General features: G+C 40.6%; 1 protein-coding gene across 9 annotated transcripts in view; it reads left to right on the top strand.

The window, feature by feature from the left end:
* The first annotated feature begins 7,257 nt into the window (after positions 1 to 7,257).
* Positions 7,258 to 27,703, top strand: part of TMEM65 (transmembrane protein 65) — a 55,880-nt gene continuing 35,434 nt past the window's right edge. For 2 of the 9 annotated variants that reach the window (XM_072924992.1, XM_012571958.5), the window contains exon 1: positions 7,266 to 7,793. In XM_072924992.1, the coding sequence (XP_072781093.1) occupies positions 7,475 to 7,793 (319 nt within the window). In that variant the 5' untranslated portion in view covers positions 7,266 to 7,474. Of the gene's footprint in view, positions 7,794 to 10,431; positions 10,672 to 14,635; positions 14,717 to 27,703 lie in introns of all 9 variants that reach the window. The other 7 variants (XR_012054268.1, XR_012054267.1, XM_072924990.1 and 4 more) reach the window with 7 other exon arrangements.

The following is a 27,703-nucleotide window of genomic DNA, read 5'->3' as shown; positions in this document are numbered from 1 at the left end:
TCCATGTGCTACTGCTCTATTCACCCCCTGGTACAGCAATACTGTCAGGGGCTGCCAGCAGTGAACCCTCAGTGGCAGTGAAGCAGCACATCAGGCTGTGCCTTGTGCAGCCAGCTGCCCCTGACAATTCAGATTGTTTCCAGTTTGACACAAAATGCTGCTGTTCAGGAAGGAGCTCAGGGTGTTGTACTGCCCGAGACACTGCAAAGCAGTGGCTTGTGGTCATTGCTGATCTATTTCACATTTGCATCTGGTTTTCTAGGGGTGAAGAAGTTTCTCTTTATGAACAAATTCTTTGCCTCCTCTCATATCCAATTTGATATTAGGTTGAATACAATACTAGAAACAGTTGGCTGGAGTAACTCATCATTATTTACCTGCACAGGAGTCAGTCATGCAGGCATAACATGCATATTCCAATTCTTTGCTGTGAGCGGCCAGTTACTATAAAAGTTCTCTACTTTTTAACTCTTATCCTTAGGGAATTATTTTCCTGTTGCTAAAGGAAAGAGGAATCAAGATTTCAAAATTTTGATCTTTATTAATCCATACAGAAATAAAGTGTTTAATCAAAAACAAAACCACCACGACATAAAACATGTTAAAAATGCCATTTGATTTAATGGTGGATTTAGCATCTCACAGTCACTTGCACGTTTGGAGATTATTATATCTCTGTAGTTATTATGAACTGTCTATAGCTTTTTCTTCCCATTTCTGAATGAAATATTAGTGCAAGCTATCATAATGATCTTACACACCGCCTGTTTCTGCTAATTTTCTCATCTTTCTGTGATCATAGATTTCCTTATTTTACATAGATTTATATGTCCTCTACAAACAATTAATCTTGTAGGCAATAGAACTTTGATGATCTCACTGAAACAGTGGAAGTCGCCTGAAATTTAAACAGACAGTAATTAAATATTCATTGCCACTCTCAGAATGAATTAACCCAGCAGTTAAATCTGCACAGCAGCTATTCATCAAGAAACATCTAAATGTGGATTCTAATCTATTCTAAGTATTAGCAATTTTTTTAATTTGAGGGGATATGCACATGTGACCGTGTTCACGAAAGAGTTAATTCACTGGTTTAGACCCTCAAGCTTCCAGACAGTGAGTATACAAATAATTTTACAGTAGGACATTGGATTTTTTGGCACCTCACACCTGTTTATTTCCTTCTTTGAAACTATTAGGTGATAAAATCAGTTAATTATTGGCATCCTAACTTGTATTCCTAGAACTCATGTGATTTTTAAAATTGAATTTTCATAAAAGAGTTTAGGCTATGAAATTTTACAGTTATGGACAGGGCCATCCCATTATCACGGTGCATAATCATATTTGCTTTTGTATAACACGGCAGCTTCAAACAGCAACCTAATTATCAAGAAATTAGGGAATGGAGATTGCAAATTGCACTGAAGGTTTCAACACAAGTTGTCATGGTTACTTCTGGAAAAATAGGGGACCAGCAAGTAGCAACTGGACGGGGGAAAGCCTCCAAAAAGCAGCTATGGGCCCTTCTAAAGTAATGGATCAGGCACAGCCAGGCGGGGTATGTTAACAGGGTCGTTAGTGTGGGTGGAAGACTTCTAGAGCAGAAAGTGAGAGAGCCAAAGAAAGTAAGAAGGTGTAAAGGAAAAACAAGGAAAACAGAGAAATCTGTGATGTCAAACTGCCTGAAAACCTCTGGGGGGATGTAACAAAGCTTTTGTTCATGACCTCTTTCACTGAATGTGTAAACAGGCTGAACAACAGCTTGGGCTGCCTTTTCAATGGTATTTAATTCTCATCTCCTGTGACTAATTAGCTTTGCTCTTTAGAAGTAAACGGGATCAAGGGGCAATGTGGATAATGGTGACAGCGATGTTCTATAAAGCATGAGGGAGCAGCAGCCTCAGACACAGCAAAACAGTATCAAGATGGGGTCACTGTAGGTCATCTCATCCATTTTACCCCGCAAAGTGGTGGATGTCTCCAAGGCCCGAGCCCAGCTTGTTGTAAGGCTTTGAGACCTTTATCTTTCTTTCCTGTTTCAAAGGAAGGCAATGGTACAATGTCCTTGGTGTGCTAGCCCACCCCAGAACTCAGCAGCCAGATGCAGGAGCTGGGCAGAGGTGCTCTATGGCATCTCCGTGCTCAGCTGGCTGCAGAGCTGGGCAGGAGCTGCTCGCTCCTCACAGCACATCAGCCACCCCACGTCCTGCTCAGCATTTTCATAGACCCAAAAATCAAACTTACACCTCACAGCACATCAGCCACCCCACACCCTGCTCAGCATTTTCATAGACCCAAAAATCAAACTTATACCTCACAGCACATCAGCCACCCCACACCCTGCTCAGCATTTTCACAGACCCAAAAATCAATCTTACATACCTGGAAGTATGTCTAAGTACCCCCTGATGACAGTCACAGCTTTACACTGATGTTGGAGACCCTCTGTACAGCAGAAATTACCAGAGCAAATTTTGGACCATCTAGTCCTTTTTTAGGAGAGATAAAATAGAAAACAGCTAATTTGGCTCAATAAATGTAAGCTATATATGTTGCTTTCCTCTGACATTCCTGACCCTCTTTTGGAATATTTCTCTTCTTTGATAATCCCCCCTGACACATTTTAATGCAGTTTACTAACTGAAATAGTTCAGTGCTCTCACCTTACCCCATTTATGAACACAATCTTTATTTTTAATCTCAAAGGATGTACTGATCTTTATCTTTTCCAAGTAGAACACAAATACAGGAGAATAAAGAGCAAAATTTTCTATTATATTTAGTGTGAAAAGCTCCAGAACTCATTTGAAGTAATGTTGTGAACCATATATTATAATTGTGGGAGGAATTACAGTAAATACCTATATTTGGCTCTTCAAAGTCAAAAGAAGAGCTAAGAGATTGTCTAAGCAGAACTAAGAGCTTGACTAAGATAAAACTTCACTTAATTATTATATGAAGCAGATCCCATCCTGAAGAAAATTACCCTTCCGAAAATATTTTCACTGCTAAAATAAAACTCTAATTCTGACTTGGTTTTGGCTTAAAGGTTTGCCATACTTCAATATACATGGATGGCAGTGACTGTACTGTATAAATTTATTGTGTGCTGAAAATGTTGTTTTATAAAGCAAGTGTTTTAGAGACTATGTTTATGTTAAACTCACAAAGTTCTAATTAATAAAGTGAATAAATTGATCTTTGAAGTCTCTTATTAACCAGCATTTTTTTAAACCTTACTAATTTTCCCATTATTTTTTAAACTATGTGCAATTTATCCTATACTGAGGACACTGTAGCTGAATACAATATTCTGAAAGCATTTACCCTAAAAGGCAGACTAGACAGAATATGTGTAACTTCACATCTTGTATTTGATAACTCCATGCTTATAATTCAAATAAACTCACTATCCCTTTCAGGCAGTGTTCCAGAGGGAGCTTACTTCAGTGATTGTCCACCACGATCTTCAGCTTGTTCAAAACTCACATTGTGCCTTCCACTTCCAGAAAGTTAGACATGGAATAATTTACAAAAGAAAGATGAAGAGCAGAAAAGATCTTGACACTGTGTAAGCACTGTTCTGCAGTAACTAAATATCCCTGTGTTATCAACAGTTCTCAGCACAAATCCCAAACACAGCCCCATACCAGTTACTATAAAGAACTTTAACTCTGTCCCAGATAAAGCCAGTAGAGTCTAAGCCAAAAACTGTCTTCCAATAATTTATCAGTGTTTATAAATATTCTAATGCATATAATTGTACAAAAGATCTACAAGGAGGGAACTGGTGATGGTGAGAAAGATCCTCTGGCTGAACTTGATCTCCTTTAAGTTCTTCAGCTGGGAGAGCAACTTTTTACACAGGCAGATCATGATAGGAAAAGGGGCAATAGTTTTAAACTTTTAAAAGAAGGAAGATTTAGATTAGATATCAGGATACAGCTTTTTACTTGGAGGGTGGTGGAGCACTGGAACAGGTTGCCCAGAGAAATTATTGATGCCCCATCCCCGGAAGTGTTCAATACCAGGTTGGATAGGGCCTTGAGCAGCCGGGTCTAGAGAATGACATCCCTGCCCATGACATGGGAGTTGGAACAAGATGTCTTTCAGGTCCCATCAAGCCAAGATATTGTGATTCTATGATTATTATTTTAAGACTGCTGCAAATTCTTCTTTTATTCCTAAATGATAAGATCTTACTCAGTTTTTGCACTATTGCAATAAATAATGGTCATTTAAACTCCTAAACTTGTCTTACATTAATATTTTAGACTGCAGATAGAATTTTTAATTTTAGCAAATAGTCAATATATTTCAGGGCTCCTTTTTTGAGTGAGCATTTGTGTTTCATACTCTGTGAATTCTTCCACCTGCCAGTACAAAAAGGACTATAGGGTCAGCCCCTAACTGGGCTAGCAGGACTAGAGAAGCCACTTGTTTTTCAAAGAAGCCACTTGTTTTTCACAAATATGAGGCAAAATAAAAGTAGCTTGTACTCTCTGGGGATATTTATCTGCAAGTTACCCAGAAATTTTGACCTGCATAGGTAAGAATATAGTACTTTATATAAAAATATAGTACTCAACCAGTAAAACACAAACTGTGTGTAGTTGCAATTTATGTTATTGATTATCAAACTTTAAATCTTGGTCTTACCTTAGCCAACAATATTCACCTTTACAATGGGCAGAGAAATCATCTTTAATAGAAAGTTCCTTCATTAATATTCCATTACGCGACCACATAAGAATATAATTATTAAATGTACACCCATTATTTATATAGGATGAGGGCTGCAAAGTATTTCCTGGCAATAACCACAAAAAGACTTGTCTCTTAGCTCTGCAGTCCCTAGAAGATCTTGGAGAATTCTCTTAAAGATGGTTGGCATTTTTCTGCTGCTTTCTACATAAACTGCCTTCCAGTTTTTAAGGCTGAACTTACCTAACTTTCTGTGTAATATTTTCAACAATTTCCTTCTAGTTCTGTCAGTTGGTGTATAAGCCATCTCTATTAATTTGGTCACTCATAATATAAATCATATTAGCAGAAAATTAGGCTGTCAGCAAAAACCCTAAGAAAATACAGGGAAACTTCTGCATTTTTCAGAATATTGTGAGAAATACAGATTTCAGCAGGTTCTCAAGCTCTGCTGGAGTGGCAGGGACTAATGAAAGTTACTGTACACCACCCACTGAACAGAGTTAAGTAGACAGTCTGATTAATTAAAGTGTCAGTTCAGTCAATGGTTTCAATTTCCCTTTTTCACAAAATAAAAGCTCCAATAAAAAAAATATGGAAAAAACCTATCAGGTTATTTAGGTAATTTCCTGTCCTTGCAGAATAGTCTTTCCAATGACATTTTTATTCCAATTTGTTCAATGCGGTTTAAAGGCTTGGAAAGGTGTAAACCACAGCTGATGGCCACAGAAGAATTTACTGTATGCTAATCCCTGATCTCAATCCTGACACACAAGTAATTACTTTTATTTTCATAACAGTATTGTATATTATGTACTTAAATAATGCCCTTGCACCTCTCTGTAGAGTGAATATTCCTATACAGCAAATACCTAAAGGCTATACTAGAAACTTCCTGCTCATTGTCCTTCAGTGTCTGAAAAGACCTGCAATGTTTTGAGTCTTGTCAAAACACCTGAAGAATAATCCAGATGCAGTCACCTTTTGTAATATTGGAACAGTGTGACACAGGCTGCAGTGGTGGAAAAGGGATAAAGTCTCTTTTCTTTCCAGAAGCCAGTGTTCCTTTGCTCTGTCTCTGTAGTCTGGTGCAATCCAGCTGTGTGAATGTAAAATCATATATAATATATAATGCAATCCAAAATACATCCAATTGATGTATCAAAGGCTTGGCCTCTGGAAAGTTTGTTTTTTCCTTATTTTTCATGTAACATTTTTTTTTTAGGTATTTGTAGCCCCATTGCATTCCCTGCCTTTCCATGTGGAATCATACATTTTACCGTAAAAGTGATCTGGCTACCAAAATTTTAACAGCATTTTTGAACAGATTTATGAATATTGTTGTTACAGTTCTCTGGGATTGAAAAGTATAGCTGATTTCCATATTTCCGCTAAAGAGTAGCAGAAGATTGCACTTTTTCAATTAAACAATTGGGAAGATAAGTACAATTCTGAACACCATCAAAGGCTTAGTCCAGGCCTTTACTTATTTTCTACATTTCTGCACTCTCTTTCTGCTGCTTCTGTACTGAACATGTAGTATATGTAAACACCTATAGTTTTGAATGCATAGTCTAAATAAGGCACCTCTGTTTATCATGAGATCTTTGTCTTTATCCTATATGTTAGCTCTGCAGCCATGGAAATGGAAAGACAATGCTGCTTTGTCAAGCAAAGTTCAACTTTTCTGTTTGTCCTCCTCCAAGAAGGCAGCAGATCTCCCTGGCTGAGGAAACCACCTGGAAGGACATCAATAGGTCTGCTGCCTTTGGCGTTGAAGAGCTAGACATATAGCAGTAAATTCTGAGTGCTTTCTGAAGTCACCTTTGTATTAAACGAGCTAGGCATAAACTATGTGAGTTCCTTGTGGTTGTGTAGGTTCTTCACAGTCTAATTACAATGTCTAACACAATTTGAATACAGTGTTTTGACAAAAGTGAACAATTGTGGTGGTATTTGTGGTATTTGAACAATGGATGGTATTTGTAGCAGCGAAGCTAAGACAGGTTTAAAACCAAACCTGATTTTAGAGCAACCTCTGTTCCGTCAAGATATAAATTCTGTCCTTAATGTGTTTGGTTTGGTTTTGGTTTTTTGTTTTCTTTTAAGTAACTGTTCCGGGTGTGTCAGGTAGAATTCCTGCCAATTAATTTAAAAGAATACAACCGCTACATGCAAGCGAGGCGTACTTAACCTAAAACTGGATGATGCAACACCACAATACTCTAAGGCAAGGGCCTGGAAAACGGGAAAGACAAGCGAAACCTCATTTGAGTTGCCCTGCTAAGCTGCTGGAGCCAGGCGCGCCAAGAAGCCCTGTGAGCTCTAGTGGGTGTGAGGGAAGGCTTTGAAAAGGGAAGGCTTTGGGAAGGGAAGGCTTTGGGAAAGGAAGGCTTTGGGAAAGGAAGGCTTTGGGAAGGGAAGGCTTTGGGAAGCAGCGCCGCCGGAGCCAGCACCCGCAGCTCCCCGGGCGCTGCCGGCCCGCTCCCCTCAGAGCGGCCGGGCGGGCGCCTGCGCGGGGCCGCCCCGCGGGCCGCTGTGCCCCGCCCTGCGGCCGCGGCTCCCCGAGCGGAGCGGAGCGGAGCGGGGCTGGGGCCGGGCCGGGGTGGGGCGGCGCTGCCGCCGCTGCTGGCGGGAGCTCGGCGGGGCGGTGCCTGGCGCGGACCGCCCGGCCCCACCGGCGGAGCAGCTGCGGGAGCGCGGCCCGGGCGACTCGGCCGCGGGCGGTTCTGGCGGCCCGAGCGCCGCGCCCTTCCCCGGCTCCATGTCGGCGTGGCTCGGCCGGGCGGCGCTGCTGCTGGGGCGGCCGGGGGGCCCCGCCGCCGTCCCCTCGTCCTGCCTGGGCTCGCTGCGGGGCCCGCGGTGCTGCTGCCGCCGCCGCCCGGGCAGCCTGCGGGGCGGCGCCGAGGGGCTGCTCCTCCCGCGGGGGTCGCGGGCGCTCGGCACCCACCCCAAGAAGGAGCCGATGGAGGCGCTGAACACAGCGCAGGGGGCCCGCGACTTCATCTATAGCCTACACTCCACCGAGCGGAGCTGCCTGCTGCGGGAGCTCCACCGCTTCGAGTCCATCGCCATCGCCCAAGGTGAGCCGCGACTGGGGGTGGGAGGGCCGGGGCTGAGCCTCTGAAGTTCGGGGGTCCTCCCGCCCTCGCCCGAGCGACTCCTTCGGGCGAGTAGGAAACTCAGCGGGAGGAGGCATCGAGAAGCGCTCGCCCCTGTGTGTTCACGTAATTAGTGTAAATGAGGCACACGACCTGAAATTTAGTTTCCAGAAGCATCCGCAGCACCTTTGGAACTTAAATTTGCCCAGTGTGGCAAATCCTCGGTGGGTCTGTCATCTCACCGGGTGTTTCAGAGAGCTACGGGTGGCCATTTTTCGGGATGGGAGTAGGAAAGTGTGTCTCATAATATCCTCCTGACACCAGGGCAGCAATAAATTGATTTCAGACCTCTTAAGAGACGCCGGGCTGCTGCTGCTCTGGGAGCTCATTCATGAGTTACACTTCCCTGCACGGAGAGCTGCCGGCGCTGCTTGTTGGAAGTGTCGGTGTGTATGTGCTGGGAAGGTTTACAGATATATCTCTGAATACAGGGCTATGCAACGCCAATTAAAGTAATTCACAGTGATTTTTTCTAGTCTCATCCAGCTGTTCTTGGCAGCTTGACACTGTTCCTTAAACAAATCAAAAGCTGACAAAACCAAATCCTCTTAATTACAGCCTCCTTACTTCTAGTTCTGATCCTCAGTTGTAATTTACAATCCCTATTGCAGCGAAGATGATAGCGGGTACTTAAGAGATCAGTGTGCATTTGATCTAGGCCTCTTTGTGACTTTGATAGTAGCGTGCCCTTGGAAAGGGCATTTCTGTGTCTTGTGGCTCCTCTGTAGATGTCTGGAAAAAAATTTGGGTGGGCAGAGAACAGGTCTGAGGGTCAGCTGTAAAAATGTGACTTTTGTGAAGAGACAGAACCCTTTCAGGTATCTCTTTGGTTTTGTTTGTAGCACACTTGCATATGAGCACTGGTGTTTCTAGTCAGAGTGAGAGTAGTTCACTTAAACACTTCATTTTGGAAGCAGCGCTTCTGTTTTGCGGGCAGTGAATCAGTTTTAGTTTTTTACAACGCAGAGGGTAGAATGCTTTGAACTGTAAGTTGACAGTAACTTTTGAATACTAACAACTAATACTCTTCCCAGATAATTCCTTCTCAGCATCTGAAGGGCTTTTGCCGTGAGGTTTTTGTGTGAGTTTCTGTCTCATTGGTTATTGCTCAGGTTAAACAGGATGGAGCTGTGTATCTGGAGGATTATGTGGTGGATATCAAAATAAGACTTTAAAATTTCAGTGTAGTGTCTCAACTTTTATACAGATAGAAATCAACAGATGGTCGTATTTAATATCTTGTTGCTCAGATGCTGTTAGTTATAATGTGAAAGTCTACTGTGTAAAATGCTGTGACTTTCTGATGCTTCAGGATTTAGAAGCAAAGTAACAAAAGCATTTAGACATTTTACTGCATGGGAGATTATTAGTTGGTTTTAAGTTTATGCCACTAGTGGAAACTGCAATTCACTTGTGCCTGAAACTGTAATCGTTAGTCTTGCTGGAGAGATTATTTCAGCAAAATCTCAGTTGTGGGTTTAGTAGTCTCATATGTAAGGGCTGCATAAAGCATTGTAATGCCATCGGACCTCATCCTTGGAGTCAGATTCTTGATCTGCCCATCTAGCTTGATAAGACTTTTTTTTGGTAGATAATCTTTTCCATTAGCCAGCTATATTCATGGGATGTTTTTACCAGACTGCAGCATGGTAACAGCTGTCAGCTTTTACCTATAAGAAATTCTGTTTCTTCATGTGTTATGAAAAAAGAAAAATCATAACTGAAAAGGGCTTCTAGTAAGTCTGATAAATAGAAATTGGAGAAAAACTCTATCTTTAATTTATTGCCCATAGCTGTTTTCTATAGAGGATTGGTATTGAAAGAATTCGGATTTTGTGTGAAGAAGGTCAGAGAGGTGTTGGATATGTATCATCACTCTTAACACTGTGAAGTACCAGAAGGTGGGTAGAAGGGCTACACTTGGAAGAAAATTAGAGACTTTTCTGAGCTAGATGTTTGTATTTTGTATTTAAAATGCTTTATTATGTTTAGAAATATTTTGCATGGTTGCTCTTTCCTGTTGTTGAAATGGTGACTGTGTAGCAATGTGTAGGTATGCAGGTTGTAAGTAGCAGATGAGGGGAGAGCTATTTGTGCCTTGCTTTCTAGGTACTTTCTCTGATTGACTTGTGTCACTTTTGATCTATACAAATCATGAGTTCAGTCAAGACAAAACTGTTTTAGAGCTGTTGGGTTTCTTATCAATCCTCTTATTCACTGGCAGCATGCTGTATCTCCCAGCAGCTGATTCTTTAGCTGAGGTCCCTTGTTGTACTTTTGTGTTGATTTCCAATGAAAGTGATCCAAATGCAACCTTCACATTTTCTTCTTTACTGCTTGTGTAAATTCCCGTGTTCTGTTTGAGTCTGAAAAATCAAGTCTCTCCTTGATCATGAAATGGCTATGCAGTTTTGCTGCTGTGCTTAAGCTTGTTTTGTGCCTGTGATCTTTTCATAATTCTTTATGGAAAGGGAGGTGTTAGTCCATACCCTCTTAACACAGTCCTTATTGGGTTAAGTTTTGACCTTCTTCCTTCAATACCTCTTCTGTGCCCTAACAGACCCCATATCAGCTAGGGGAGGCTGTCAGCAATATGGGGAGACCTGGGCACATCAAGAACCAAATGGGGCAAGTTCCTCAGCCCATTCCCAGGCCTACCACCAGAAGGATGCAGTTCCACCAGCTAATTGCCCTAGCACGAAATATGACAGGACACACTATCTGTGGCCTCCGCTAATGGCAGAGGCTGCGGGGAAACCCATCCTTTGCTGCGGCTGCTACGCTGAAGGACGGCCCTCAGGTAGGTGAGCTGTAGCTGTTACCTGTAAGTTAGGTGAGTCTCTGAAGCATTTTTGAAACTTAAAACATCTGTTTGTGCTGTAGAATATGTAGTCACATATTCTACAAAAGTGTAGGTGGGGAGAGGTTTGTGAATATGTTCCTGCCTGCCATCACCTTGTCACCTGTATTACCTGCAGGTTCATGGAGCTTCCAGATACTGGGCACTAGAGGTCGGTTAAGCAGCCTAGCTTATGAATAAACACTGACTGAAATTCTGCTGTTTGTTGTAATGCTTCAGAAGACAGAACTCTGTGAGAATGTGATGGCTGAGAGCTGAAAGCCTGAGTTTAAATTCATAGATGCATTTTGTATAGTAGAAGCTGGGGGGAAGACTGTGAAACTGAATCTTGATAGAATAATTCTCAGAAAATATTTTGAAAACTGTCCTGATTTAGACTGTAATCTGTATCTTACTATCTTAAAATTTAGTCAAAACATCACTGAGCTGTTCTTTCTGAAGACAGCTGCAAATCCTTTCTCATCTGGATTTAGTTTTCATTCTGCATTGAAGTCTTTAGGTTTTTTTTTTTTTCCCTTGTGAACCTTGGAAAGATGAATAAAGTGTTCCATTTTCCCATGAAGAGCTTTGAAACAAAGTTTTTAAATTTTAGCTTGTGTTTCTTGTAAGCATGTCAGCCACACCCCATCACACTAGATAGAGATGATACATGTGGAATTGAATACAAGTAATTTGTATATTCCTATTTTCATGGTTACAGAACACTGAAGTAGCAAGTAGGCTGGTTGATTTCAAATGTAATAGTCCTGCTTTCTGTTTCTAGAAGTGGTTTCCTGTAAACAAGGCTTAGTTTTGTTTACTTCAGATAATCATATTTCTCTTGTTTTTCTTGCATGATGGAGATGAAATTGCAAAATCTTTCAGAAAATATATGCAGAGCTTCTGACCTTCTATAGCAATAGTCCATCGACAAAAGTGGTGTTAGGAAGAAGATGGAACTTCTTTCTTAAGGAGCTTATATTTAGGGTTTCTACCTTTAGTTTCCTGTGAGATGATTCATGAAAGATGCACTTGTAAGCAGTGCAGCAGGCCAGGTAATGAGGGAGGAAAATACTAAAAGGTTTGACTTTAAGTAAGAAATACTAAACTTGGCATTTTTGTTGTGTCTTTATTGCTTCCTAGGGTACTGTTGGTCTTTTTATGGGCTGCTTTGCAATATTCTTGAGCCCAGATCTAACTACTTTTCATTAATATTACTAACACAGTGATTATCTAGGGTTTCTGAGAAATCTCAGTCTTGACAGTGAGAGAATCCTTTATTTTCCCATATTTTGTTGCAAAGATGGGAAAACAATTCCTGTTTTCCTTTCTGTACATACACATAAAATACATATGTATGTGTGTATACAATGCATAAAATAGATGCTTTTAGAATATAATGTATGTACATTGATCACAATTCTTTTGAAGCAGCCCGTTGCATTTTATATTTTAAGTGGAAGACTTTTGTGTAATGATCACTAAATGGAAGTGTAATTTCTTCTTCTGCTGCCTGGTGAGGTTGTGTATTACCTGTAAAACATGCAAAAGCAACATAGCAATGAGTCTTGACAACTGGTTTTGTAATTTAATTTGCAGGTTTTGGAGAATGCAGTTTCTAGCTAGATTCTCTTTGAAGGCACTGGAATGTCAAACCATTCATAATAATCTGAGATACATAAATAATCTGACCAAAATGGCGCATTCTGATAGAAAACTGTTCATAAGTTCTAGTTGCTTCATCTTGTTTTTGTAAAAAAAACCCCAAAAACAAACAAACAAAAAAACCAACAAAAAACCAAAACCAAAACCGTAGCATGCAGGTAAAGGGCCCCACCTCCTCGCATTCAGTTGGGCTGACACCTGGTGCAGAAGCTCAGGGAATTCATAAGGTTTTAGCTATTGCTGGGTGAAATCTATTTTGGTGTTAGAAGAAACCTCACTGGCTTATGTTCTAGTGTTAAAATATGAGCTCCCCAGTTTACTAGGATAGCTTAGGGAGTGTTTGAGCCTATGTGCCTTTAGTACCACAGCTTTACAAAGAAAAGTTAATTCAAAAGATGCAGTGCCATCGAAGAGGAGTGGATTTCATTGAGGTTTTTAGACACTCTTAACAAGTCTCCTGTGAAAAAGATTTCCTCTGTTGCGTAAGTCAGATGCTTCTTGCTGATATGAACAAACTGGTTCATTTGCCATGGTGGTTTAGGACTGCTTGGATTTTAGCGCCTCTTTTTGTTAGAACTGAATCTGTACTAACACAACAAAGCATAATTCCATCCTTCTGGAAGTACTTGTCTTGTTTGAAGAGTGATTTCACAGTGCAAGTGCGAGGTTTGTGGTAAGCACTGCCCTCAGCCCGCTGAGCTGGGAGAACAGGAACTGCTCCTGCTGCTGAGCTTTGGCAGGTACCGTGGCACCCAGTGAGGACAGTTCTCTCTTCCTCTCTCCTTCACAGACCCAGCACATGCAGGTGAATGCCACACTGTGTGGAGCAGTATCACCTACTTCTCTCTCCCTTGCTGTGACCTAGGTCAATACATTTTTTTAACTCTAGTGTTTGATTGCTATTCTAGGAAGAGGTCTTCTGGCAGACTGCCGGCGAGTGTCTAATTCACAAGTTTGAAGTGCCCTGTCAAGCTGGTAAAATGACAAATTCTTGCAAGTCTGCCTTTGTGAGTTCCTTTATGCTCTTGGACCATTGCAGTCTACACCAGGACTGTTACCAGTCTATTTTTGACTGCTATGTCAAAAATACTAGGTGGTGAAAGAAATACTCTGTTTCAGATGTAAGGATGAGCTACATTTTGCTTTTGAAACTTTTTAATATACCCCCTACCTCCTGCCCAGAGTCTTGGAGCTCTCTCATGAGGGCAGAGTGCAGAAGGAAAAGTGCCACTGAGGCTCTATTGATCATTTTCATTAACATCTGAACCTTATGAATCACAGAATCATAGAATATCCTGAGTTTAAAGGAACCCACAAGATTCATCAAGTCCAGGTCCTGGCCTTGCACAGGACACCCCCAAAAATCACACCATGTGCCTGAGAGCATTGTTTAAACTCTTCTTGAGCTCTTGAGGATTGATGCTGTGACCACTTCCCCAGGGAGCCTGTTCCAGTGCTAGACCACCCTCTGGGTGTGAAACCTTTTCCTAATATCCAACTTCAACCTTCCCTGACACAACTTCAGGCATTTCCCTTGAGTCTGCCACAGACAAGAGGTCAGTGTCTGCCCCTCTGCTTCTCTGGGCTGAGTAAGTGTGGGTTGTTCAGCCTGGAGAGCCTTTCTTCAGTTAGGGAGAAATTCTTTACTGTGGGGTGGTGAGACACTGGCTTAAGTTGTCCAGAGGAGCTGTGAGTGCCCCTTTCCTACAAATGCAGGTTGGATGGGGCTTGAGGCAACTGGGTCTAGTGGAAGGTGTCCCATGGGGTTGATCATTAAACAGTCTAACAGGGGGATGATCATTAAATCCCTTCAAACTCAGACTGTTGGGTAATTTAGGGGCTGAAGTTTTAATGTCATAAACAAGAAAATTGGTGCATGGTCACTCACAGTAAAACTATTCTGAAACTGCTCTCTGAAAATGTCAGCTGTAACTGTCTACCTTTTAACTACCTGCAGCAAGGTAACGTTTTCTGAAGTTCATGATTTTTCTGTTGTGGTTTGGTTTGCTTCCGTATTCTGAAATTTTACTTGCTCACATAACTTAAAGCAGATTCTAGTCTGCTTGAATGCAGAAACTTTCTCTTATTTTTTTTTGCGGAGAAAACCCTGCAAGCAATCAAGTGGAATTGGTGTAAAACTCACAGAAATTCAGTCTTAATATTTATAAAGGATCTTTTCTTGCTGATGGCTGCTTCAGTATTGATTGGAATATTTTAAATAATGACTGATTGCTGTTTTGCTTTTGAAAACTCGTTGTAGCATTAAGGTATCCTAAAACACTGGTACCACTCGAGAAGCCAGCAGAGGAGGTAGAGTCACCCGAGACGACCAGTGAATTTGGTACAGTAGAAAAAACCCAAATGGAAAAGTGTGTTTGCTGACATGTGCATTGCATAAGGCCAGCAGGCTGCTAGTTTGACAGACTTCCTGCATGCTTGTTTTGATGCATTTGGCATGTATTGCTGCAAGAAATAAAACTACACAGTTTTTGTTTGTGTTCATATAAAGCCTTCAGTCTCAAGAATTTCAGCAATCCACATCTTCAGGTACTTATGCTTAATTTGACCAAGGTGTTGCAAGCACAGGTCTTTTGGAAACTACTGCACTATATAGAGTTTCTAGTTAATACTTGACCAGAGATTTCAGATTATGAAGCAGCTTCATTTTTCTGAAGCAGCTCAGTATCAGCTACCTTAAGCTTTTTTTCTTGGAAAGTGATATGCATTAAATTATGGGGTCCAAATATAATGCAGGAATGATGCTATTACTAAAAAATTTTATTTAGTTAGCTGTGTTTGCCCTTTCCTGCCAAAGGTAAAATAAGATTGCTTCAATTAAAATTTGTTTTGTCTTTTGCATGTGTTTCAGCATGTGATGAATACAAAATAGGTGTAATGCACAAATATCTTTTATATCATGAATCAGAAAAAAAAAATCTGATTCTGAAGGCCTTGTTCTTCAGCTGTGTCTTTTGTAAAATAGCATATTTTAGAGCTAAAAGGAATATCTGTCTCCCAATAACTCTCCTGTCTATTACAAAAGCTGCTTTTGATTCAGGGCTTTTTATGAAGATCACTTGAAATGCAGCTTTTACTTAGAGTGCAACTTAAACCCTTGAGAGTGATAGATTCAAAACATTTAGATCCCCCTGCAACAGGCACAAATGAAATAGATCATGTGTATTCTGTGAACACAGAGGTACTAGTGTGTAACCTCAACTAAAAGAAAAGGAAGTCTGCCAGTTTCTCTAGGAAAGAAATTATTTAAAGCTGACTCATTCAACTGAAAACTCTTAGCTTTAGTCAGCCTCATTTATTATTTAATCAATCCAAATATGAAACTACAAAGGCATCTGTTGTCTCCAGAAAAAAAAAACCTTTCTAAAAACAACAAGTAAATGGAAAAATAAATACATCATGCAAGCAGAGTACTTAAAGAAGCTGTCTTGGGTCCCTGTGCTGTTGTTGGGATTTTTTAATGAAAATGGCTCATTTTGGGGAAAGTTGGACATGAATATGTGAGCTGCCTCGTGCCTCCCTTCTGCTTTATCCTTAAATTAGCACAGTGATATTTCAAATATTCTGAAAACATGTCTTTTTGTTTCTGTTTTGTTCTGTGTGTGAGAACTTCCTTTAACAGTGAATGAACATGGAATTTCTGGGACATGACTAACTCATGCCTAAACACATGCTTCCTCTGAAACATGGGGAGTATTTTAAGGCAAAGCCCAAAAAATACTTTTTTCAACCCAGCAGAGTGCATGTTTCATTCAAAAGTATGGACTATAAAACCATAGATTTTTTCTTTCAGTGTTCATTTATTTAGGATGCTTAGATATTTATATGCTAATTGTTAATAGCATATTCCCTGGCAGCCGTAGTACATAGTGATACTTGCTACTTGCTATACTTTTATCCTGCATCAATTGCCAGTTTGATTTTGTATGTGATGGGTTCATACTATTCCTTCATTTTTGGGTATCTTTTGAGTTTTTATTAAATTTTATTTAGACTGAGATACTTTTGGCAAATATGAACAGATAATTTTTTAAAATCACATTATTTTCTCTAGATAATAGAAAGGGGAAATAGAAACATATTTAAGACACTATATTTTGAGATGGATCATATTCTGTATTAACTCTCCTATTGGCTTAAAGCAGCCGTAAGAAGAAGGTGGTTTGTTTTAGTACCTCCTACTGCCTGTGTGTAGGGAAAAAACCTTTCCTTAATGCTGTTAAAATACTTCATGGCTTTTAGGCATTTCCAGAATTAAAACATACTTTACTGTTTGGCAGTGATCCTGGTGAAAGGCTCCTGCATGACCTGGGGGAAGGACACGGCTTTGAAAAATCTTTCTAATTTCAGGAAAAATGGAAAAGTTTGAGACAAAAAGGTTTCTACAGTGAGACCAACTTCAACTGAGAAGAGCCAAATACAGTGTCCAGAGTGGCCTGGCCTTAGATTCCCAGAGCTCACTTCTTGGAGGTAGTCTGGGACCTGTTGTCTGGGCTTCCCAAAACATTCTGGGAAGCCCTGGGGGAGACAGTCCCTGGTATGTGGTTCTTGTCTGTGCCATGGACAGATGTCTCTGCTTTGGGTTGTGTTGTCATATGTGAACTTGTACTGCCACAAAGCTCAGGTCCACATCCTTACTGGGAGCCAACAATTGCTGCACTTTGACCTGCTACATTTTTCTTTTAGGCATTATCAGTTTCTGGTTATTGTACAGTTACAGTAACTTTTAAAATTATTTGCACTTGATAGCATTTGACTTTGTGCAGTGATCTATCCCTTAGTACTGGCCAGTTTGCTGTAATTTATCTTACACTAAGGGTATGAATCATCAGTCTCCATGAGGATATCATTCCATCTTTCATAACATTCTAAATTGATAGAAACTCTGTTTTTTTTACTTTAATTTAGTGGAATACTGGAGAAAAATGTGCATGGAACAAACCAATTTCTTTAGCCAGCTTCCCTTTCAAATACCATCAGCTTGTATTTTCAGATTACAGATAACCTCTTGATCCAGTTGTTTCTTTGCTTCAGTTCTGGTAACAGACTGATTTTCACAAAGTGCAAGTAAAGCTTTGATGTTACAAATGTAAAATTAACTGTTTTGCTCACAAGTGAGATTTAACAATTTCTAGCTAGATTTCCAGCCATATTGTCTGATAAAGGTTTTTGCCATAAAGAAGAGATGGTACAGCAGCTTGAAATCCACCACTCGTTCCACAATTTCATTGTCTTTTTATATTATTTTATGGAGTAAAGTAAATCAAATAAATAGGTAGCTGCAAAAGTGACAGTGCTGTTATAAATAATCAGCCTGGTGAACTTTTCCTCTTGCAAATATTCAACAGACTTCTTCTGATTCAGTGTCCCTTTCCCTGAACAGAAGAAATATACCAATGTGCAGTTGAGTTCTGATAAATCACAAATGGCCCAGGCTGACAAAACTGTTCTTATTGGGAATTATATGTGACCTTTTATAAGTTCTTTACTGGTTTATTGGATATAGTTTACCAAAACAAAAAATAATAAAAAAAAAGTCTTTGGATTAGTAAAATTTTCAGTGTTGGATTACATCTCAGGGTTGGATGCTAGGAACCTATTGTGTCTACCTCTTTTCCATGCTTACATCAGCTTTTGCTGTTGCACATTACTGAGTTTTACTGTGATTTGTGTATGATCCTGTGTTAGAAGCTCAGCTTAAAAAAACCTCACTTTAATTGCTTTTTCCCAGCCATAGATAAAAAGCATTCTCCTGGGTTTCCCACAGTGGGTAAAAGCAGGCCCTGGATGAGCTGTAGATGAGGTGATGTGTAGTAGATGTGACTTGGCCATATGGGTGTGGATTTACTCTGGCTTCACCTGTGTTGGAATGAAGAGTGTTCTTTCCCTGTCCCAAAAAAACTCTGGGTATTGTCGGAATCTGTGGTATTGATGATTTCTGAGACTGTAAAAAGTCTCCGTTTTTCTGCCCCATTGCCAAAGAAGCCATAATTCGTCTGTGCTGTTTTCAAGGTTGTTTATTCTGTTTATCTCTAACATGTTCTGCTGCCCTGCCGCAGGTCTGTCCTGCAGGGCAGCGTGTGGGGCTCTGCCCTCAGTGGGATGTTACAAACATTATATACCAGAAACTACCTGTGCTGTATTTACAATAACATGCCAATATCTGTCACCTACGTTGAACAGTGTGTCCCCAGCCTAAACCAATAGAAAAATACCAACACTACAGTGAAACATGGAGGGCATGAAGAAGGAGGAAAAGGACAAGACACACCCAATTTCCTCCATCTTGTTCCCTTTGAACCCCTAATCTAGAATCCTAAAATTTTACTTTTGCATCCGTGCCACACTTAATTATTACTTATATCAATCACTCAGAGCTTGTAATTCATCCTGTAAGATTGAAAACTCTTTTTCATGGATAGAGATCACAGACAGTGTCCCTCGGCGCTCTGTACAGGGGGGTTTCTGACCCCCTGCCAGGGTCCCAGACCTGCCAGGGCAGCCAGAGGGAAGCTCTGGATTCCCACAGGTATGAAAGTCTCAATTCTGCTTCCCATGGTCCCACTGGAGGTCTTCTCTGGGCCTGGCTGTGTACCTGACTGAGAACAAGTGCCAGAATAAAGGAGAAGTCCCAAATGCATGATCAGGTGGGAATTTAGAAACAGGAGGAAAGTATCAAATCATCCCCTGCAGTAACAACATGACTTCAGATCAGTTCAGGGTGCAGTTTCGTATGTGACCTGAGGTTCTGCCTTTCTGTTTTCTCATGGGAAGGGCCAGGAGGGTTTTTGTGCCTCAGGCAGGAGCCTGTTCTGGGATCTCTGTGTCACTAGCAGCACACAGTGACTTGCACTAGTGAGCAATACTGGTTTCATCTGCCAGTTTACTTTTGCAGTTTTGGCGAATACTTGCAATTATATTTTTTACCTCAACATTTGTCTTGTGCTTAGGAAGGGAGCTGTCTCTCCACTCCCTTCCTCTGACTGTCTATTCAGGATTATTCATGGTGATCTGAGTGGCTTACCCCCACACCACCACAGTACTTTGCTTCAGTACTGCAAAAAGCAACCTCAGCCTGAATACTTCCCCTTCTTTGCTGCTGGAAAAGGGGCTATGTAATCATTGCACAGATTTTGGAGAAGCAGAGGGAGAAGAGAATGAGGAAGGGAAGGATGCTGGAGGCACACTGTGATCAGTCTCCATTGCACAGCGTGAAAAGCTACAGGGGTGCATATTTCATTAAGATCTCCAGTAAATAGTGGCATTGCAATATGTCACTGATGTGGGCAGTGCCACAGCATACTTTCCATTGCCATGGGGAGAAGTGTTAAATACATTAGATTCCATATTTCCTCTTCTCTGGAAAACAAATCAGGTATCTGTATGCAGAAAACTCTGAGCTGAGGATTTGTACTTGTACTTCACTAATTCTCAAGCTGATTAGCAGAACTGGAGGTGAAGGGTGTAATTTCAGCACTCACAGGATTCTGCTGCCTGCTTACAGTGGAGCTGTGTCAAAAGAACAGGTTAAAATAAACTGTCAGTGGAAAAGGGGAAATATGTAAAGTTGAAAAACAAAAAATGTCCTAAGTAGCAGAACTGTGTGTTTCATAAACTGGCATTGGGTACTTTCTGGGAAAGTGCAGAAGAATTGGGATTAAATAGATGGACCAGATGTGCAGCTCTTCATAGAGCAGAGGTCCTGAGGCAGCTTTTGAGGGAGTGTGTGCACAGCTGGCACTTGCAGGGGTGTGACAGGAACTGAAGGTTGCGTTGGCTCTGCAGTTGGAAGCTGCAGGGATGCACTTGCGATTGAATCCTCCTGAGAGAGGCCTCATGCTTGCCAGAGGCTGGAGAAACACTTTCCAGGAGAAGGCTGTTCCTTTTCTTGTTTTGCAGAATAAAGGCAATTGGTTGAAAGAATAAAAAGTGAGCTTCATCAGAACTGTTCACTTTTAGGAAGAGTAGAACACAGTAGTCTTTGTCTTCTGCTTCTTCCTTCTGTCTGACTTTATTTACAAAACTTTCAAAATATTTCAGATTAATTTTTGTGAACAAGGTGAGTTTTTTATTAGAACTTAAAATTCACGTGCAGAATAAATTATTACATAATGCAGCTGCATAACAACCTGGTAGATATTTCATAATCTTATAAAATAAAAGCTAAAAGAAAACATTTTAAGGTGAAGTTTCATGTGATGTTATTTCATCTGTTTTTATATTGTAATCATTCCTTCAGCTATTTGCCAGAGACAGCGGTCATTGCAGATTGAATTTGACTACGCAGAGAGTCAGATGGGGGAGTCAGACTAATTTCTCAAATGAGGCTTTGCTAAGTTATGTGAGGAAGGGAAGGGGGTATCAAAGTGATGAATCTACTACATTACCTCTAGCAGCAGGTGAAGAGTTAAGAATAACTTCATTCCTACTGCATCCTGTATTCATGAGGCATTCATATAGAGAGGCACAAATTACTTGAGTGTAATTTATGGCTGGAATTTAAATTGTCAGTGGTTTCCTATGGTGTTCCTTTTGCTGACAGAAATTATTAGATTCTTAAGGACTTCAAGGCAGCTCATAGTTTTGTCTTTAATGCCCCTATGCAATGAAGAATTAGAAGGAATGTCATTACACTTAGTATGAATCTGTAACAAAATGTTTCACAATCATTCGATTTATCTGTTCTCTCTCTCTTATTTTGGGTTGCTTTATTAAGTCTGAGACAGATGAACAGCAATAAACTCCACATGCATTTAAAGTTATTTCAGACAGAAGCTTATTTCTGCAGTTGTACTTGCTTCCAAGGCCATGCTCAGGATGGGAATGGAACTTTCTGCTTACGAGAGTGCTGGTACTGAGTGGTATGTGATTTAATAGCAGTTTGTCTTCAGCTCTCTGTAAAGATTGTAGTTGAGTTTTCTCAAAGGAAAAGAATAATCCCACCAAACATATTTAACAAGCCAGCCCCCCCTGCCTGGTGCTGCTGTGCTGCTGCAGCTGCCTGAGGTGGTGGTGGCTGTGGGAAGGGTTTTTGCTGTCTGAGTGCAGGTACTGCTGGTGCCAGGGGCTGTGGGAAGCACAGCTGGGGCTGAGGCACAAGCCCCTTGTGTTATTACACTCTCTCAGTTTTGTGCCAGGGCAGCAGAAGAGGGAGTGTTGTGGTTCCCCTGCGTTCTGCACAAGCTGTTGTCACTGAGCTGTCTCCTTGGAGGGGTTCTGCTGCTGGCTGCAGTTACCAGACCTAGCCTTGAAAGCCAAAGCTGCTCCCTGTTCTTAAAACAGTTTTCCCACTGGCTTTCTTTCCTGGGGAAAGGAGTATAGTTTTGTGGAGGATGGGAAAGGGCATAAGGGAGAGGAGGGGCAGGAATAAACCAGCTTGTCTCTCGCCAGTTTTTCAGATTTCTTGTTAAAGCAGAGCCTGGGGGGAACATAAATCAATAAAGGATATTGTACATATAACTCCCTAGATATTTCATGAGCTCTCAAGTTTAGACATCAATGCTGCCTAACACAACTCTATTTAAGGGTGATGAAAGTTCTCCAGTAGATCAGATCTCAGATTGTGCACAGAGTGCTGATAATTTTTGTTAACAAATCTTATGTGGTGTCCCACAGAATTGTTTTGCTTGTCCTTTTACAGGGATGTATTGCACTCTGATGCACAGATACCATGGTCTTGTTTCCAGTTTAGCACTGTTGCTGTGCTGGTGCTCTGCTCAACTGCTGACCCATGAAATGATGGCTAGATGCCTCCCTTGAATGAGAGGGGCCCAAGAAAAAGCTTTACTGACAGAGAAATGCCAAAATCTCTCCTTACTGAAACAGTTAAATTAATATATTTGGATGACACTAATTCTACTCTGTTAGTCAGAAGGACTCATCTGATCTTTATCCAAATCTGGTGGAGAGGTTATTAATAATCCCAGGCAAAGATTCATTGATCCAAAATGCTGTGCCACTGGGAGATGTCTGTCCTCTGGCTCCCAAGAACTCCTTGCAGTCCTCAAGCATTGAAATGTGGAGGGTGAGGAGGGAAGGCAGAGCCAGCCTCCTCTTGGCAGGATAAGTATTTGGTTTTTTGAGGCAGAGAATTTTAACTCTGAAGATGGTTCTTTCCAGTCAGGGAATTACTATAGGAAGCTTGTTTCTTGGATGCTCTCAATTACCTTCTTTTTTTTTTTTTTTTTTTTTTCAATAAATAATAATATAGCCATTTACTTCTGGAACATTGATCTCATTATTGTTCCTGTTTGCTCTCCTATCAGTTTGACTACATTCCTGGCACTTTTATGCAAACACTTCAGCTGTTTTTCTGACATTTTCTATTTCTCTCTGAAGGAGACAGCTCACACTCTCTATTTCTATCCTTATGCTGCATCTCTGTTACAAGCTGCAAGTCCTTTCTGTGTTGTCATCACTTTAGCTGATTAACCCCCTTGAATTCCAAGGCAAACATCTTAAGTCTAACTTTTTTTTTTTTCCAGCTGTGGTTTGAAACAGTTTTTAAGCAAACCACTGCAAATACTATTTTGGCATGAACCTACTTGAGTGGAAATGCTGACCTTTCACATTTATAAGCTACTGATGGAGATGGGGATTAGGTCAAGGATAAAACCCTCTTAATGATGGGGACAGTGATTTGAGCCTCTGGGTACCTGTTTGCATTTCATGCTTTCTCCTACATTTCCAGTCAGGGTTTCCACCTCAGGTCTCTCTGTTTTGTCAAGCATCTTTAAAAGGATATGAATGCTGAGCCACATTTTTGAAAAGGATAATAGGATAAGTGTATGGTATACTCACTATAGAGGATCACAGACGTGAATGAAGCCTGAAGTCACTACTGGGGTTTGTTCTGAAGGGAACACACTGCATTCCTAGAAAGCTTGTTCAGCCCTTTGTTCAATAGATGTAACAAAAATTTCATATAAAGGTGATAATCTCCTGCTACTTCAAGGTTTTTCAGGGAGAGTGATGCAACATGATCACTTCGTAATTCTCTACAATGTTACAGGGAGTATTAAACCCCAAAAAATCCTGTCCTATTTCTATTTATGCAGAATATTTGTTTGGACATAGTTACCTTCTCCAGTGTAGTATAGAAATTTTCTGTCACCTCCTCTGTCTATTTGTACCAGAGCTTTGCCCAGCTTTCCCTCTGCTGGGCATGTGACTGAAGGGGCTGACATCCAGGTTTATATTTAGCACTGGACAAGTCAGCCTCCTTTCATGCCTTAATTGCTGTAGTAACAGGAAACCACTTGTAAGTTATAGCAAATGTTGCAGAATTTTTTTTTTTTACTGTCAACTCATTAATTGTTTCCCCATCTGGAATACTAAGGAAACCCAACCGAAGATCAATGGGACAAGATTTTTCAATTTTGATAGATTGCAGTTTTGGTCAAAACATTGAGGAAGAGCAGAGGAAGAAAAAAGGATGATGAGGAGGTGCCTTATGAGCTTATTCCATAAATTAACTTATACTTCAGAGTCAGAAATTTTGAAGATCCATCTCTGAACAAAGCAATAACCCAGCTCATTTTTAGGCTCCAATCCAGAATTTTGGTTGTATAGATCCTCTCATGAATTCATGTGCAAAGAAGTACCTCTTTTTAGTAGATACAACAATTGTTCTGATTTCTTGTTCTGTGTAAGTAATGTTTTTGCAGTGTCAGTGATGTGTATCTGAATGATTAGCTGAAATTATCTGGACAGGCTTTTTGGAGGAAAGAAATTGATGAATTCAAGACAAAACCCTCTAACTTCTAGATTACATGCCTTTGGAGCCTAAAATGATGTTATAATAGATCTAGATTATTAATATTTATTGTATTCCTCTTCCATTGTTTAATAATTAATTTAAACTATTCAGTCACTATTTAAAAATCTATAAAAAACTGCTCATATTTTTCTCTCAGATATGGCAATACTCAGCAGAAGCAAGTATTTTCCTAGGGTAGCTCCAGTAGGAGTACCTGCATTCAGTGTTAGTGTTTCCTGCCCCCGGGTGACAGTAGCAGATTCAGCTATAAAATTTTATGGCGGTGTTAGCTGCAATTCAAATCAAACATAATACATGCCTTTAGGCTTGCAAGTTCTCTTGTATGCCAGTTCTTAAAAAATTGATAATTCAGAAACTGGTGATGACAGCTTGCTGGGTTTTGATTGGGTTTATTTTTTTTTTTAATAAATGCACTCCCAATACCTGTTAGTCAGTTGTGATTAGTTTGTCAGCTAAGAATAATAATCCAAAAACTAAATTGCAAGTACTTTGCTACAATTGGCAGAGTGGCTTTAACTTGCTGGATTTGGGCCAAATTGTGGATGATGGTATTATTTATGTTGATGGTTTTATATTTTACTCCTCTACCCCCATGCTCCCCCCACCCTCTGGTTTCTATTTTTTAAAATAGTTTAAGAAAAAGATGGTAGTATAAATTTTGAAAATATCAAGAACAGATTTAAGAAGCAGTAAATGTTTTTCTGCTTCCCAGACTTTGCTAATTCGGGGCTCATGACATGTATTGCACTTGAACCTTGGTTTATAACCTCATTTATGGTAATGAATGTCAGTTAGAAAATAGCAATTCCTCACTTCACCATTTCATTTTATTCCTTCTGCAATAAGATGAATTCTGTGTCTTGTTGAGTGCTGTGACGCAGGATGAGCTGGCGAATGGCCATTGTGAAATGCAGTTCTGGAGTACTTTCGAGTTATTTTCTTTTTTTCTCCAGACATTTAAACTCTGAATTGTTTGATTCTGACTGAATTGAGCTCTTTAAAGAGGGTTTTGCAATTTAGATTTTTGTTTTCCCTCTGGGAAAAGAAACAAAGGACACGTTTCCTTTACTGTACTCTCTGAATATTTTTATTCTCATTTTTTGCTGAGTCTTGAAAATTCAAATAGTCAGAACAACTTCCTATGAATAAATACTCTATGCTGAAATACATTTTGCTATCTAGAGTTTCAGGAAATTTGTTTAAAGAAATTTTTTTTGGCTCTCAGTGCTTTCATATCTTGCAGAGTTTTAAATTACGTTATGCTTTAAAAAAATGATATTAGAAATAAAAGGTTTTTGGCTTTCATGCCACAGTGGTTGGGGTTTTTTTTTCTGCTTTAATTTTTTTTCCTTTCCCATGTCCAAGCTTTAGACCAATCTTTGGCCTGTGCAAGTCAAGCTGAGCTGGAGCTACCCTTTCCTGCAGTGAGCAGAGTGGCAGAGGCAGAACATCAATTCCCAGGGAAGCTGCCTTTGTGCTTTAAAGCTTTGTTTTGGTGCTCCAGAGGGGACAGCTTTCCCCATGAGCCTGGTCCTGCAGGTACTGTGTGACAGGCTCCTGAGCCCCCCGGTCTGACTTGGCCCTGCTCTGTGCTGGGGGAATGAGATGCTCTCCCAGGCTCTGTCCTGGCTCAGGCAGAGAGGGAGCTGCCCTGTCCAGACCATGTGCAGGGCTCACAGCACCAGTTACTCAACTTCATCTGGCAGACTTCTCCTATCCCTGTCTCATTAATATGTGTAATCACAAATTTTTTTCACAGATTAAATTTTATCTTGATGATGAGGGAAGCTGTAAGCCAGACATGCTTCCACATGAGTTTACAAGACTCTCTTTTATAAAATAAAGTTCTTGCATGTGCAGTAGGAAGATGCCATTACTGGCATGAGCTCCCTGTGGCTGATCTGGAGCAGTCTGGTCTCCACAGCATGGTGCCACCGTGCTGTCCCCAGTGACCTCTCTTGCAACTTCTGTCCTGATAGTGTTGAAGGACTCCTTGATAAAATGCCTATTTAGCAGGAATCCCATGCTACTGAAACAGATTATGTCAATGCTTAAGGAATTTTTTTTAATACTTGATCCCCTAGTATTCCCCTCTATCTTGCACTAATTTGTCTTTCCTCTAACCTCCAAGTAGTGTCCCCCAGCCTCCCTTCTTTTAGAAATGTCCCAAGGTAGTCCTTGATGTATGTTCAGAAGGAGGAGCTAATGTTCTTTTTAGTTATTATAACTTGGAACTCCCATTATGCCTAGATGCAAGACATTTTTATTTCTTTTTCCTTCAACCAAACACCCTTAATTCTTCCTTGTGGTACTAAGTTTCTGAAATCAAATATTCACTGGGGTTTTTTGGCTTTTTTAAATAGCTGTCTAGCTAGACTGAGTAGAATATAATTCTGTAGACTGATAGGTGCTATCAAACTCAGTTGTAGTTAAATCCAGAGAGCTGATGTTCTAGAGCTTTGTAATATTTTGTGACAAGTTGAATAGTCTTTTGTATTCTGTGTTGATACCCAAAATAGATTGAAATTATCTAATCTAACTGGCTGTCATAATCAGGGAAACTATGAAGAGATGTCTTTTGCAGAGGTAGAGTGTTTCCTGGAAATTTGTTTATGTTGTTACAGTTTCTTATCACAGACACCTTTATATGGAGACCTAGCTGTAGAAACTAGCTGGGCGCTGCAGCAGGGGTGGTTTCAGTGGCAGTGCCACAGGAAGCGCAGCAGCCGCAGTGGTTGGTGTGAGTGCTTCCCGTCAGAGCAGAAAGCCATGGAGGGCAGCCCTCTGTGACCTCCTGTGCTTGTGTTCTGCTTGGGGTTTTTATTCTCTCCCTGGCATTCAGCAGGATGGAGCAAATGAGTTTAGGGAAGCTCCATCAGGGATGTGACAATGTTGACTTAGGTTGCCTGGCCACTCTCAGGGCATCTGGAGCTTTTGGAAACAGTGGCCTCAGCTAATCTCTGTTTCATGGTGGCTCCGATTTTCCCCAGTGTTGTGGAAATTTACTGTCTCCGAGAAGAGCTGCCCAAAAGGCAGTACTGGTGTATATAGATAGTTCTTTCTTTGTCCGTGTTTCTGTAAAAGATCTGCTTAACCTGTGAGAACAGGAGACCATATGAAAGTGGGTCCCGTCTCAATCCCATTCACTCTGAACGCACGCTGAAAATTTTGGTCTGAAGTTTTCTTGCTGTCAATACTCAAGGCTTCAGAAGATTCACTCTCACAGGGGCCCCTTCTATTTACCATGTTCCTCTTCTAGCCTGAGTTTTGAATCTGTGGATTCCTTGGCATTTTCTATGGGAGAGCAAAATAATCTTTATTTCTGTCATATTGGGCTAAACTTGTCCCATTTGCATGGTGAGTGCACCTGGTGTTTGTAGAGCTTAGGTCGTGTTTATATTGGGCAGAGGGAGGAAGCACCTCTTCAGTAACTGCTAGAGCTTGAAAGTGTTAAAGACCTTCAATTAGTGAAATTATTTTGGAAGTCAGTGTCCTGGTTGGCTAAATACTGGTATTATCATCTAATGTTTT

This window comes from Taeniopygia guttata, chromosome 2 (genome assembly GCF_048771995.1).
Source record: "Taeniopygia guttata chromosome 2, bTaeGut7.mat, whole genome shotgun sequence".
NCBI classification, from domain to species: domain Eukaryota; kingdom Metazoa; phylum Chordata; class Aves; order Passeriformes; family Estrildidae; genus Taeniopygia; species Taeniopygia guttata.
The sequence above is the reverse complement of the archived record's forward strand: the minus strand, read 5'-3'. Positions and strand labels throughout refer to the sequence as shown.